The 13,679-nt window shown below is 39.1% G+C and overlaps 1 protein-coding gene across 1 annotated transcript in view; it reads right to left on the bottom strand.

The window, feature by feature from the left end:
- The window catches only part of LOC119561216 (hemicentin-1), a 90,386-nt gene that overhangs the window by 26,556 nt on the left and 50,151 nt on the right, over positions 1-13,679 (bottom strand). Inside the window, exons 7-9 of the mRNA XM_037875047.1 lie at positions 6,244-6,444; positions 2,396-2,547; positions 2,192-2,336 (exon numbers count right to left, since the gene is read on the bottom strand). Coding sequence (XP_037730975.1) covers positions 2,192-2,336; positions 2,396-2,547; positions 6,244-6,444 — 498 coding nt within the window. The remainder of the gene's footprint in view (positions 1-2,191; positions 2,337-2,395; positions 2,548-6,243; positions 6,445-13,679) is intronic.

Raw genomic sequence — 13,679 nt, 5'->3', positions numbered from 1 at the left:
TCGGGCTGAAAGCTTATTTCAGGCTCCCTATTTTCCAATCCGTTTTGAGTTTAGTTATATCGAAAAGTTTGCAATACATTTTCAATGCAATTGGATGTTTATATTTTTTTTTACGGACAAATTTTAGGAATTATTTGTTGGAACACTGTTAGACTCCATTAAAAATAGCTTTTACTTATTTTATTTTAAAGAGGGCAGGTTTTACAACAAACCTTTATTACATTTTTACTTCCATAAATAATAAAAGAATTGTACCTTTCTATTCTCAAACTGCTTTTCAACCAGATCATGGTTACTTGAAAACAAAAATTTGCCTCGTCATTAAGTTTATTGCGGATATGACTTTAATTTTTGTAGGCCTGACTTTTTCCGTTGATTTAATTTTCGGAAGCCTAACCTGAGTTGATTGTGTGGAAAATAAGAGGTTTGCCGGCTCTGAGGCTCTCTGATTAAGATATTAGAGATAACTTTTTTATGGCCCCGGCTAAATGTGATGTAATATAATGAGAAAATTATTGGCTGCGTCAACTTGAACCTGCCCCATCTCATCTCTGGCGGCAGCCGACATTGCATCAACTTTTCAATTTACCCCCGTCGCAGGAGGCAAACAAAGAACGCGCTTAAAAAAGACACAAAATCTTCGCGTTGAAACGAGGAAAGTCGGGCGGGAAATATGAAATCTCAGGAAGTGTCAGGAGAAGGAAAACGGAGGGGGACCAAAATATTTTAAGCACGCTATAAACATGTAAATGAGCATGGAAATTGAAATTGTTTTCTAATTTTTTATATCAGCGCTCGCGCAGAAGCTGCGCCCTACGCTTTCGCACAAGACGGGCCAGCACTGAGAGAAAAGTCTGGGGCTTAAATAATATTATTTAATTTTTTAAGCTAAGTCTACAATGAATTGGAACCATCTGGCTATGGATTTTTTCTGTAATTTCGAAATGCATTTTAAAGAAGAATTTTAGATCCCTTGCTTAACATTGGTATAATGATATAAACATCAAAAATATTTTTATAAGATATTTTCTTATTGTAAAATGTTGTATTCTTATTCCAGAGCTACGTTTTTCTCAGTGCAGCATCTGCAGCAAACCGGGGAAGCAGCCCCATCATCTCGGCAGCCCCCGAAAGGAGTAAAAGTTTCAATGACATTGGGGAACAACGAGGCGGCAAGCTTTTTAGATAATAGACGTGGCAACTGTTTGCCCAAGACGCTGTCGTCACAGCCCAGAAGATGAGGACACGAGGGCCCAGGACTATTGAAACATTAAGGGTTATCCGCGCATATGTGTGTGTGGTGTGTGGGTGTGGGTTCTGGGCCTGGCTTAAAGTGAGCTTTTCCGGCTTGTCGTATAGTGTGTGTGCACAACTTCCTTGGTCGCGCGCGCTTGTTTTTAATATTTTGCCATAGAAATTTTATTAACAAACTTTACCCCCTAGCCGCACATTGTTGACGCGGGCCATAAAACAAACGTTTGACATACGAGCCTGCCGAACGCAAAAAAAGAATTGAATGTATTATGTAAAGCCCGCCGATATTCGGAACGGGGTTCGGAAATCGCGCCTCCCGCCTGTTATGTCACTATGGCATTGGTATGCAAAACAGTATTGATTCCCCAAAGGACATGGGCGATAAGCGGTTGACATAGTTTATGGGATCGCACGAGAACCAGAACGAGGGGCCATCGATGGTTTATGGGGCACTCATAAAGCAGAGCCATATGTCAAACGGGGGTGTTATTAAAGCGGAATGGGCCGCTTGTTCCTGGTACACAGAATATTTGGGGGGAACAAGCACTGCCAATGGTTATGATTCGTTTTAAGCCTAAAAGGGGAATTATATACATAGGTGACCTCAATTGAATAACAAAGAAATTATAATTTAATATGCACAGTATTTTAAATCATTTGAAAAATGCATGGTAATTCTAAAAATGTCACTTTTACATTAGAATAATAAAATAAGCATTAGACTTCTGGTCAATAAAACATTTATATTAAATATTTTTCCCTTTAATCCTTATTTTAATTGCAGGCTGTTTGCAATATTTTCATTATGAATGTATATGTCGACCGTATTGTTTAATTCGTTTAATGGCTTTCTTAATAAGCGTAATTAAAACGTTTCAGTATCGATTGAATTATTTATTAAAAATATATTTCTCTTGTGGTTCGTTGATATACTTACAGAAAACATTCAACTTCATAGCCGTTTCGCGAATGCCATTGCGAACGAGTTCATTGGTTGCCCGGCAGGATAATGCCTTGCCATGATCTTCTCTGGTGGGTGTGATCGAAAGCACCGAAGTGCTCACATTGCCGTCCTCAGAGACCTTGGAAAATACATAAGATTTAAATTATGCAAAATCTGATTTACCTTATTTAAATATACCTTCTGACTGTGGCCATGCAGCTCGAGGTTGCCCATCCACCAGGTGATTTTGGCCGGGGGTCTTGATCCGATCGCCTGGCACTCGATCTCGTATTTTCGATCCGCTGACATCGGCTGATTGTTGAAGCTGATTTCCACCAGAAGAGGCCGCACTGCAATGCAAACAGTTTGTTTATGAACGCGCATTAATTTCCATCGTTAATTTATTTGCTTAAATGTCATTTAAGGTTGGTTTTTACTCTTGCCCATACCCCCCTTGCACACTTTTCTGGCTTTGTTTTTCGCTTTCTGTATTCCTGTATTTTGTTTGGTGCGACAGCAGCTTTTTGTTGATTTATTCAAATTGTGTGTGAAAAATCGAAATCGAAATGGAAATGACAGGCAATGCAATTAAAATTAATTGCAACAAATTACGATTGCCACCAGCAACGGGAACTGCAACAAGAACAACCGGGGAAATGCAACAATATCGAGCATAGGGCAGCAAATATTTCTGTTTTCCATAAAGGGACACATAATATGAAATGATAAATGTCAGGCGGAAAAGGCAAAGGAACCGATACGAAAGGCAACCAATATGAAGGCATCAGCAATTTCGTCCATATTTCCAATATAATTAAATATTTGTTTTCGCAGAAAAACAACGAATACTTAATCAAAAGTTAATCATTATGGGTAACAATTATAATTGCAAAAATCTCCTTTTATAGGTGGTTCGTTTGTTCTGATTGGGCAAATTTATCGAAGCGAAGACCTTAAAAAGCCTGACGGGAAAAGCGTAATTTCCGAATCGCGATGGATGACTGTTTAATAAACCAATGGGCATATGGCCAATTGGCATAGGCCATAGTCAGATTGCTAGATCACAAACAACGCATTAAATTTCAGCCAATAAATATTCATGCAATTACATTTATGTAATTTGAATATTTGTTAATATTCATGTTGACAGCAATTTGTTTACCCACAAAATTGAAAATGGTCCAAACAAATAAACAATAACAAACATATTTTTTTTCAGCCACCCAAATATGGTCACGTAGAGCTTTAGAGTCCAGGTTCATTATCAGCATTACACAATTTCCCATCGTTATCGTTGTCATTGCAATTGTTTTTGTGCTCCTCGCCTCTAGTTTTTTTGCGCTTTGCTGCTTTTGTAGGAAATTATGAATTACGCTCTTTGGTTTTCAATTGGAAAATTATTGCAATGCGGCGAACTATTCTGTGGAAATAATATTGGCAGGGCCATTATTGTTTGTATACGATTTTACCGATTTAAAGGTTCGCACTTCGAAGCCTTTGGTGAAGTAATCTTATTCACAATATTCTGTCTTACTTTGTGTAAGAAAATAAACCGATTAGAGGGTATCATTTTCCAGATGCCTTTAACATATTTCCTGCAATTTAACGAGTTAAGCCAACTGTTGTTACTTTTTTCCGTTGTTGTTACATTTGCTGCGGTTGGCCGCGCATTTTATGCGTTAATTTAAAGGCGTGACATTTCAGTAAAGCCCAAATGCGATAATAAAAATGGAAAACCAAAGGGAGATGCATGGCAACTATCTACAATTTTATTTATTTCAATGCCGTTTACAGTTTTTTTCTCCTGCATACATTACAATATTATTCCGCTTTTTTTTATGTTTTTATAGGCATTGAACAGGTTTCCATGCGGTTGTTGTTGCTGCTGCAGCAACGCTTTATTGTAATTAAATTAATTATGCACATTTGCATTGCAAACCATTTAAATGTTTAATTAAACGCACTACACCAGCGAGCATAGAGGACCAGGCCCCAAGGATTGAATGGCGACCAATTATGCAAACAGATCCATTAAATTGTTAAAGATTTGAAGAGCGAAATCTGCAGAGGTCAAACTCAAAACGAAAGGAAAGTTTAATTTTATCGTCAGCTTATTTTTCACTCAAAATTTTAAAGTGTTTGGCTTATTCATTTTTGATTGCACAGCAATCAGGTGAAATTGGTGATTGATCTGAACCCAAGCTACAATCAAAATTTAATTCAATTAAGTATTGCATTTCGAATTCGACCAACCCTTTTGGGGCCTTAAATTGTGTGCTAATGGGGAACTCTCATAATTGTTTTGGGTGGGGGACCGAGTGTCGTGACGTGACGGGCGTAATCTAATTGTTAGTGGCCATAAAATTAACTAATTAAGGTCGTACTTATTATTCAACTGGCCCGTTTCCCATGCTCCCGTTCTGTCATTACACGCAAAGCAGAATGAAAACAACATAATTCCTGTAGAGGAAAAGTGGAAAAACCTGGTTAGAAGACCACCACTTCTCCCTTCTTTTCAAGGTCATTTGTTAATCGTAGTACGAAACTGTGGCCACATTAATTGACCAAGTTAGCGACATTCCACCGCCCCATCTTGGGCCTTTCTTATGGGCGTGTTAACTTTTATGTTCCCGCAAGTGCGACATATTCTTATGCTTTCACCAACATTTTCCGAAACTCAGGGCAATAATATCAAATATGCGCATCACCAGCTGCTGTTGCTGGAACATTTCGACATTATTTTCCGTGAAATGGGAGCCTCCTAAGTAGGAATTGACGTCCAATTGCTTTGGCGTTTTGAGAGCCATGACAGACGCGCCAAAGTGCCATAAAATTCTATGGCCAATCTTTGGCTGTTAGCGCAATGCCATGGGCCTAATAACCAAGGAACCAAAAAATATTGTATCTTGGTGGATGGAGAACATTATGAGGTAGACGGAATCTTGAGGTTCGACGAAAAGTGGGTAGCTAAATGGACTTAATTTGATCGAAAACATGATTCGCAGAGATGAAAACTAAGATACCAAGTATAATCAAACTAGGTTCCATGCTTCCGGATTAAATCATACACATTTTATTAGAAGATTTATATGCCTTGAAAACCATATGTTCAATGGTTCTTCATCCTAAAAAAGCTGATAGAATTTGCAAATACATTTTTGTCACAACGAATATATTTTTTGCAAACAGCTTTTCCGGACAAAAATCTCTTAACCACTCACACTCGCACTCGGGCACTCGAAATTGGCAACAATTTAATTCAATTTAACAATTTGCACAGCCCCTGCTCGTAAAGAGCATGGAAAAAGGGCATTTAAAAAATTGTCACAAAATAATAAATCCATTCGGGTCATGCACAGTCCACTAACCTGAACGCAACTTCTATATTTTCAAAAAAAAAAAAAGAAATGAAAACACGGTCAGTTCGATATGATGTTGGGTTCACAATATGTGCCAGGTCAGAGGGCACGGTAGGTAGGATAAGTTACGCACTGGAATTTCTGTTTTCCCTATTCGCTGTATATTTTTTTGGTGGGTGGGTATCGTATGCAATGTTACTGCTGTTGCCGTTTGCATTTTGTTATATTTGCATAAGCCATTTTATTATCTATTTTTTTTTCCTGCTCAGCCTCTCTGGGCTTTTCCTTAGTTTATTTTTTTGGGACGTCGACTGGTTGGTTCGTTTTTATCTGCGCAGCTATTTGTTAAAACTTTTATCGCAATGCTTAAAACCGAACAACAAAAGCAAGAGCACACAATCAGGATCAGAAAAGAGTGAAATATATACAATAAATAAATAAATTGTTTGGCAAAACGCTTTTAGCACCATATTTGGGTCGTTTTAAATCGCTTCAATGCTGGAACAGTTTTGCATTTTTTTAATAATAAACTGGAAAGTCAGAAGGCGCCCAATGAAACAGAAGGCCTAAATCTGGGCAACTGAAAATGTGAAGGGGAAAATAAAGCTTTAAATAAAATCCCAAGAACCAATGTGTACTATTTATGCAGATTATTTTATTTTCCAAAAGGCACGGTCTTATACTCACGGTAGAGCTCGATGGTTATGTTGGTGGCCACATATTTCTTGTGGAAATTGCTGGCCTGGCAGGTGTAGACCGCATGCTGGTGGATTCTTGACAGGTTGCGAACCACCAGCTTGCTGTTGATGGCGCCGTCGTATGTGTAATCGACAACGCTGTTCTGCAGCTGCCCATTCATCAGCCAGATGACAGTCGGCGGGGGAGATCCTGAAAAATAGGGAATATAAGGTTTAAATTATTATAAAATATATAAATTGAAACGGGAATATAAAGAGTTGGATTTAAGTTCCCAAACCCATTGTAATTGTAATGGCCTGTTGTTGAAATGAACCCCTAACTAAAATTCTTTCTTTATAAAAATCTATAAATCTACGTTCCGTATCTAATACTTATAAATCCCTTTCCCCATTTTCTCAAGATTGACTACGTACTCGTTATGACTGAAATTATCCATCAAGTGGCTTAGAGTGCCCGTTATAATCTATCCATAGAACCTCTAATTTAGTTAGCTGGTGGGGCTTGTTGACTAGCCACCACAGTGGTGCAATTGCCGGTGGGGCAGGGGGCCACTTAGACCAACACACAGACGCACAGCCACATTACTCATACGCAGCGTGCGGCACTTGGCCGCTTTTAACGACTTCAACTTAATCAAGCGCTGAAATTAGCTTTTGTGTGCGTATATGAGCGCACATTAATTTAATAGCAACGGGTGGTCGGTCACTCATTCAAAGGAGAGCAAATAATACACTGAGAAAAAATAATAAATTAAATGTCCAACTGGGAGGATTAAGTGGATTACCTTCACCAGTTGATTGTTTGTCATTTCAAGACTCTAGACTTTTAATTCGTTTTTATTTGATGGCTAGAGCTGTCTAAACTTTCTGTCAGTGTCAGGCGCGGTGACACAAATAAATTCTCTGACAAGCTTGTTGTGTATTTTTCTATTATTACTTAGTTATTACGCAAAATGCTTGATGAGTAGCCATAAAAAGCAATGCGACTGAACAAGTGCCATTAAATCCACCTGGAAATTCACTAAAACTAAGCCACGGATGGGCCGAAAACTGCACTTGATATGTTTGAAAAATGTGTCGCTCAGGCACATATAGATTTTCATATATGTATATGCGGCTGTACAGTGGAGGTAAGCGCACATTACTTTGATTAATAACTGCCATTTGGTAGAGTTTTATGTTGTTTATGAAAATATTTCACATGTGTGTGTGGGTTTGGGCCAGAGTAGATTAGCGCATGTGTAGCAAGGCGGCTTAATGGTCGTCGGTGATTTATTGGCTTCCCCTCGAACAGGAATACAATGGTAGAAATAGTACAAAAAAACATTGGACTGCCAGAGAAAGTGCAGTAAAAAGTGTGATTTGGTATGGCAATTGTTGCTATCCTTTTGGCATTTAAAGCATACATCCCCTTTTTCAGAATTCCAGTGACTCTTGCTTTCAGTTTAAAGTCAGAGCCAAGTTTGCTTCCAAGGGGTGGGGGTTGTCTGCTGTTTTTTAATGTCAACATAAGGTGCCACAGCCCAAAGAAACGCACACAAACACACACACCAGCAGCTGACTTGCATTTACTCTGCATACAAACACACTCAAAATTTGCACTACTTAGTTTTTTACTCTTTCTGCCTGCTTTCCTTTCTTTTAACTTGCATTTTCATACTCTTGTGAAAGGCTTATTAGAATCTCTAGAAAAATTAAATATTTTTTTACAAAGCCTTACTCTTTACTAAAAATAAAATAAATTTATTTTTCTACCTTAAAAGACCTACCAAAAGCCCATTTTACTAACTGAAAAAAAGAGAAACTAAATGAAAACATTGTTATATAATAAAATGATACAACTATTTTATTTGCGCCATTATTAGAAATATTTATTTTGGTAGATGTTGTAGATGGAAGAATACAACTCGACTTATACCTATTAAAGAGTATTTTTGCCATCGTTCCACAAAAAAGCCAAGCTTTTCTCTTTTATTTCCTTTTGCTTTTTTGCCAAGTGCTTTGCCATTTTTAGAGCAGGCATCAAAAAACGGGTTTTTGTGCCAGGCAGCAGAAAAGCAGTAGCAGCGGCAAGAGCGACATTAGCATTTCTTTACCATGTCCACCTGGCGAGCACCTGCCCACCAGCCACCACCCAACGCCCACATCCCCACCCACTTCCTAATGAGCGGCAGCATTCAAATGCGTGCCAGTTTTTAGCGTTTCCTTTGGCGGAGACTTTAAGCCGCTGCCAGCCAAGTCCGACTCACTTATGCACTTTTGCACACACGTTACCAGAGCTCAACGAGTCCTTGTTTCGCGTTTTGTTTACCCACAATGCACGGCGGGAAGGAAGTACGAAACTTAAATACCTGTCAATAGAAATTTCTTCAACAAAGTATCTGTGAAGTTTTCTACCACTAAAAATATTAATCACATTTTTAGGCAGTAAAAAAAAATTAGAATCCGAATATTGAATGTTTTTATATTTTCAGATAGATTTGATTTTCTTTACTCAACCTTTATGATAAAATCTATTTTGATTGTCACTATGTTATTTTATTTCAATCGGAATAGTCAGTACCTTTGATTTCAGATCTTTTAACACTTTTCTGCCCTAATTATACCCGTTACTCGTAGAGTAAAAGGGTATACTAGATTCGTCGGAAAGTATGTAACAGGGAGAAGGAAGCGTTTCCGACCCCATAAAGTATATATATTCTTGATCAGGATCACTAGCCGAGTCGATCTAGCCATGTCCGTCTGTCCGTCTGTCCGTCTGTCCGTCTGTCCGTCTGTCCGTCTGTCTGTACGGATGAACGCTGAGATCTTGGAAACTATGAGAGCTAGGCTATTGAGATTTGGCGTGCAGATTCCTGAGCTTCTTACGCAGCGCAAGTTTGTTTCAGTAGAGTGCCACGCCCACTTTTACGCCCACAAACCGCCCAAAACTGTGGCTCCTACAGTTTTGATGCTAGAATAAAAATTTTAACTGAAATGTATTGTTCTCATCAATACCTATCGATTGACTTAAAAAAAAGTTTGCCACGCCCACTTTATCGCCCACAAACCGCCCCCAAACTTCAAAAAATCGTAAATATGAACGTGGATATCTCGGAAACTATCAAAGATATAGAATCAGGATTTCAGATTTAGATTTCGAACCTTTGTACGCAGCGCAATTTTGATACGCGAATATGCCACGCCCACTCTAACGCCCACAAACCGCCCAAGCCTGTGGCGCCCACAATTTTCATGCTAGATACAAAATTTTAACTGAACTGTATCGGTCTCGTCAATACCTATCGCCGGTAGGTGGCGCATTTCAGTCTTGCTTTGCTGCTTGCTTATTTCCATTTCCCTTTGGTCCCTTTAGCTGAGTAACGGGTATCTGATAGTCGAGGCACTCGACTATAGCGTTCTTTCTTGTTTTATTTCATTTTGAACTATTAAATAATGGCTTTAAAACCCGAGATGGCATAGCACTAGTGATATTGTTGTTAATCTTTGTTTCATGTGTAAGGAAAGCAGAGAACCATACCCACGCACATGTACATGAAAACTTAGACCACTCGCTTTAGTTATGCAATGCTGAAATATTTGCTTGTTTAGTTTTGCATATCTTTGCATCTCCTGCATCTGTTTTGGCTTTGGATTTGTCTCGGCTGAAATAGATACACTGCTAGAAACAAGTGTGTGGTGGGGGTGGGTCCCCACGAGAACCAAGCTCTTTAGAAATAGAAGAAACAGCAGCAAAAATTTAGAGCTCGTGAAAGTAACATGCAGAAAAAAAGTAAAAGGAGGAAACTCTGCCATGCCACATAAATATATTTTATGTTGTTGTCTTTGGTACACTTTCTGTTTATTCAGTTCGCATTCCCTCCGACCCTCCCCTCCCTTTTTTCTGCTTTTGTGTGCTCTTTGGCATTTGACCTTTTGTCCAGTGAGGAAGCTGTAAAATAAATTTAAGGCTTGCCGGCTTCGAGGGTCCTTTTAAAGGACAACAGAAACTGCCACACTCAATTGCCATTTGTACTTTGTTTATGAAGTAAGGCGTTGAATACCTACTTTCTCAGTCAAAATTAAAGTTTTTTTTTAAAGGCAGAAAAGTAAGGAAAAATATAATTACTGGCACTTTCAAGGTTTTATACCTCTTATGGCGCCATTACAGAAAACCCATAAATGAAAAATAAATGAAGTTGAAATTATGCAAACTTTTTTGGCAGACAATATACTATTTCTACCTCCCCTTCGACTCCTTAAGTATTTCCCCCATTTTGTTGGTCCTATTTTCGCTTTAGTAAATAACTTGTGTTGTTGCATGGCTCCGTATTGTTGCACTTCCGTGCTCCGAAATGTGCCACAACAACAAGCCAACAAAAGTAGTCGTAATAATAATAATAACAACACAAGAAAAGTGAAGAGAGACATTTTTATAAAAATGCACACAATTTTGTACTCGGCAACCTGCCTAGAACAACAACAGCAAACACAATAGCAATATGGCCAACGCTCACTTTGGCCAAAACGGAAAACGCCTGCACTTCCGTTTGACACACAGAGCGAAAAAAAAAGAAAGGAGGGTAAAAGCCATTTTTAGCACACTTTTACCATGCTGGGAGTCCCAAAGGGGTATATGGGATTTTGGCTGGATATATTTGCTACCCAAGATTGGTAAAAAAAACCTTGAATATTATATTACCATTAGGCCCTATAGATCCCATAGAACCAAAATAGGCATTTCAGACAACAAAAAATAAGATTAAACTATTTAATTTATTTTTGTTTAATATTCTTTTATTTAAAAACTTATTTTTATAACATTTTCTTAAAAACACTTTTATTATCTTGTAACAATTTAACAAAGGCTTTAAAAAAATAAAACAAGAGGGTAACCAAAATGCTTAACCCAAATGTGACCCTTCCTTTCAGTTGATGTTTTCTCCCGCGAGCTGGTGCTTTCAATATATACTACACTATATGCTCCGGAGGGTTTCTAGAGGATGAGAGGGGAATTGGAGTCGCAGGGGCTGAGACCACCGTGTGTAAAATTCATGACGTGCAAAAGAAGGCAACGCTGAATATTATGCATTAGTGGCCACATAAACCCAGGGTTCTCCACCGCTTTTCCCCTTGGCTTCCAATGCCACCGCACAATGGCTGCCCCTCCGGTTCCAATGTATATATTCTTTATGATTTGCTAGGGGAACTGGTGGCGGGGTAGATTGGTAATTTTTACTACCCACACAGACTGTGTGCTGGTTTATAACTTCATTTCGCTCCCCGTTTTTTGGGGCTGGCGTGTCGCGCTCATTTGCAATTGTGGCGCCCTCCTCCTAGGCTGCAATAAAATTTACTGCTCCTTTGTCGATTTCGCACACTCTTAAGCCCAAGCCGGCTGGCCTTCCCATCCACCAAGCACCCAGCACCAAGCATTTCCATCCCGGACCGCTCCTTCCTCATCGCCTGCCGCTTTTGACTTACTTCTGCTGATTGCACTTGTTTAAGTGGCAACTTTTTCAGCACTTTATGCTCCCACAGCCGACCCCCCACCCCTCCCGGCTGCCTTTTTGTTTTGGCCACAGAATTGCAATTTCTGTAATGGACATTGCATGTTGAATGCCAAAAGACCTGACCACACCAGACCCACCAGAACCGAAAGCGGCTAAGAATGGAAATGGAGATGGTGCCGGTCTGAGCATAATGTCAGCATTTGCCTGCAATTTATTTCCGCCCGCTGTTTAAGATTTCAGTAGGACGGCAAGCATTTTCAATTTCACACCATTACCAAGTCGTTCCAACGTAATTGGGATGTTCAGCGGTTGAGGGAAGAACCTGTCCGATAAAAGGATAATAGGTCTTATGTGCACTCAAAAAACTAAATGAATATTGATGGCCGAATATTCATGAAACTCATGGAAGAGATAGCCTTATTATTTGTGGTGTTTTTTTCTGTACATTGTTTAATTTACTTAAAAATGTAAGCTACTCTATGCTAGCCTAGTACACTTCCCCATTTAAAAAATACTTTGGTCCTATAATATTCTTTTTCTTTTAGTGGAATAAAAAAGTCCACTTTCTTTGAAATCTAATTTAATTCGAGTGCAGCCATTTTCCGTACAACTCGGATCAATTTGTTCGTTTCAACTGTCAACGAGCCTGACCACACACTACTCACTTTCTCCCACTCGTTTTGTACAAGTTTCAAGTACTCCAATTGCTTTCCCCCACCCCCTCGCTCATTTGCCAACATCAACAGACTTCCTTTTTGCTTGTCAACAACTTGGTTGTCCACTTTCCCCCTAGACCCTCCACCCAACTTTCCCCCCCCATTTCGTATGTATTCACATTTGTACATTGGCAACATTTTCCTTGCCCCCATTTAATTGGCACATACAACATTTTGAGTGCCCAATTTTCCTGCTTTCTTTTTTTTGCACCCCCGAGCCACCCCCTGCGGGTTCACCCCTTTCGCGGTTATTTTCCCCCACCCCCCAAACAAAGTACCGCCCAGAAAACTACTGACCAGTTAACAGTTGCCGGGCAGTTTCAAGTGCAGTTTGCTGGCTTGGTGATTTATTTTATGTCAACGTTGACATGTCAAACCATTCAAAGTGGTTTCGCTTCCGCCCAGACCCAGAAAACAAAGGGGAGTACGCAGCGATAAAGCACGCGATTCTCGTTGGCTGGTGACATACTTATGTCGGGCACTGTGACGGCTTGCGAGAGAAAACAGCTCGGATTCTTGGATTCCGACTCTCGGACTCAGGGAAATCCGTTGGCAGCCTCGTATTTCTGGGGGAATTTATTCGATCAACCAATCTGTATTTTGGCTCTCATTAACAACAATTGGCTTAAGGGTTTTCTGTGCGATTTCCAGATTATACACGTTGGGAAAAGGTTAATAATATACGAAAAAAAATTTTTTAAGTGTTAGTAAAGAAAAGGAAATGATATAATATTTTAATACGAAAAAGCATAAATAGGTATAGCAGACTTAGAGCTACGGAATATCATATAAAATCTAAATAATCAAAATGTTAGAATATTCTTATTCAAGATAACAGAGAATTTGTTTCAATTTAAATAATGTTTAAATTAAACAGTTAATATTATTAATATTAAAGTTTTGATAAATTATTTAAATTTGCAAGCAAAATTTATTATGTTCCTAAGCTGTACTTATTTTATCAGAATTTTCTCTGCAAAGCCTTTGTCAACGTATCAACCTGGGAATCATTGATAACGAAGAATGTTGACTTCTGCGGACCTTCTACAATTCTCTGAGCCTCCTCCTCCTTTTTCCCTGTCGACAGCTCCTTTCTCTGGAGCACTTTTAATCCTTTTGTTAAGGCGACACATTTGCGAAATTAACTTGGCTCCCAGGACTCCTTTCCTCTACTGGCCCTTTCAATTGCGTCCTGTTTCACTGACATTTGTGTTCGG

This window comes from Drosophila subpulchrella, chromosome 3R, assembly GCF_014743375.2.
Source record: "Drosophila subpulchrella strain 33 F10 #4 breed RU33 chromosome 3R, RU_Dsub_v1.1 Primary Assembly, whole genome shotgun sequence".
NCBI lineage: Eukaryota > Metazoa > Arthropoda > Insecta > Diptera > Drosophilidae > Drosophila > Drosophila subpulchrella.
This window is presented reverse-complemented; position numbering and strand designations above follow the sequence as displayed.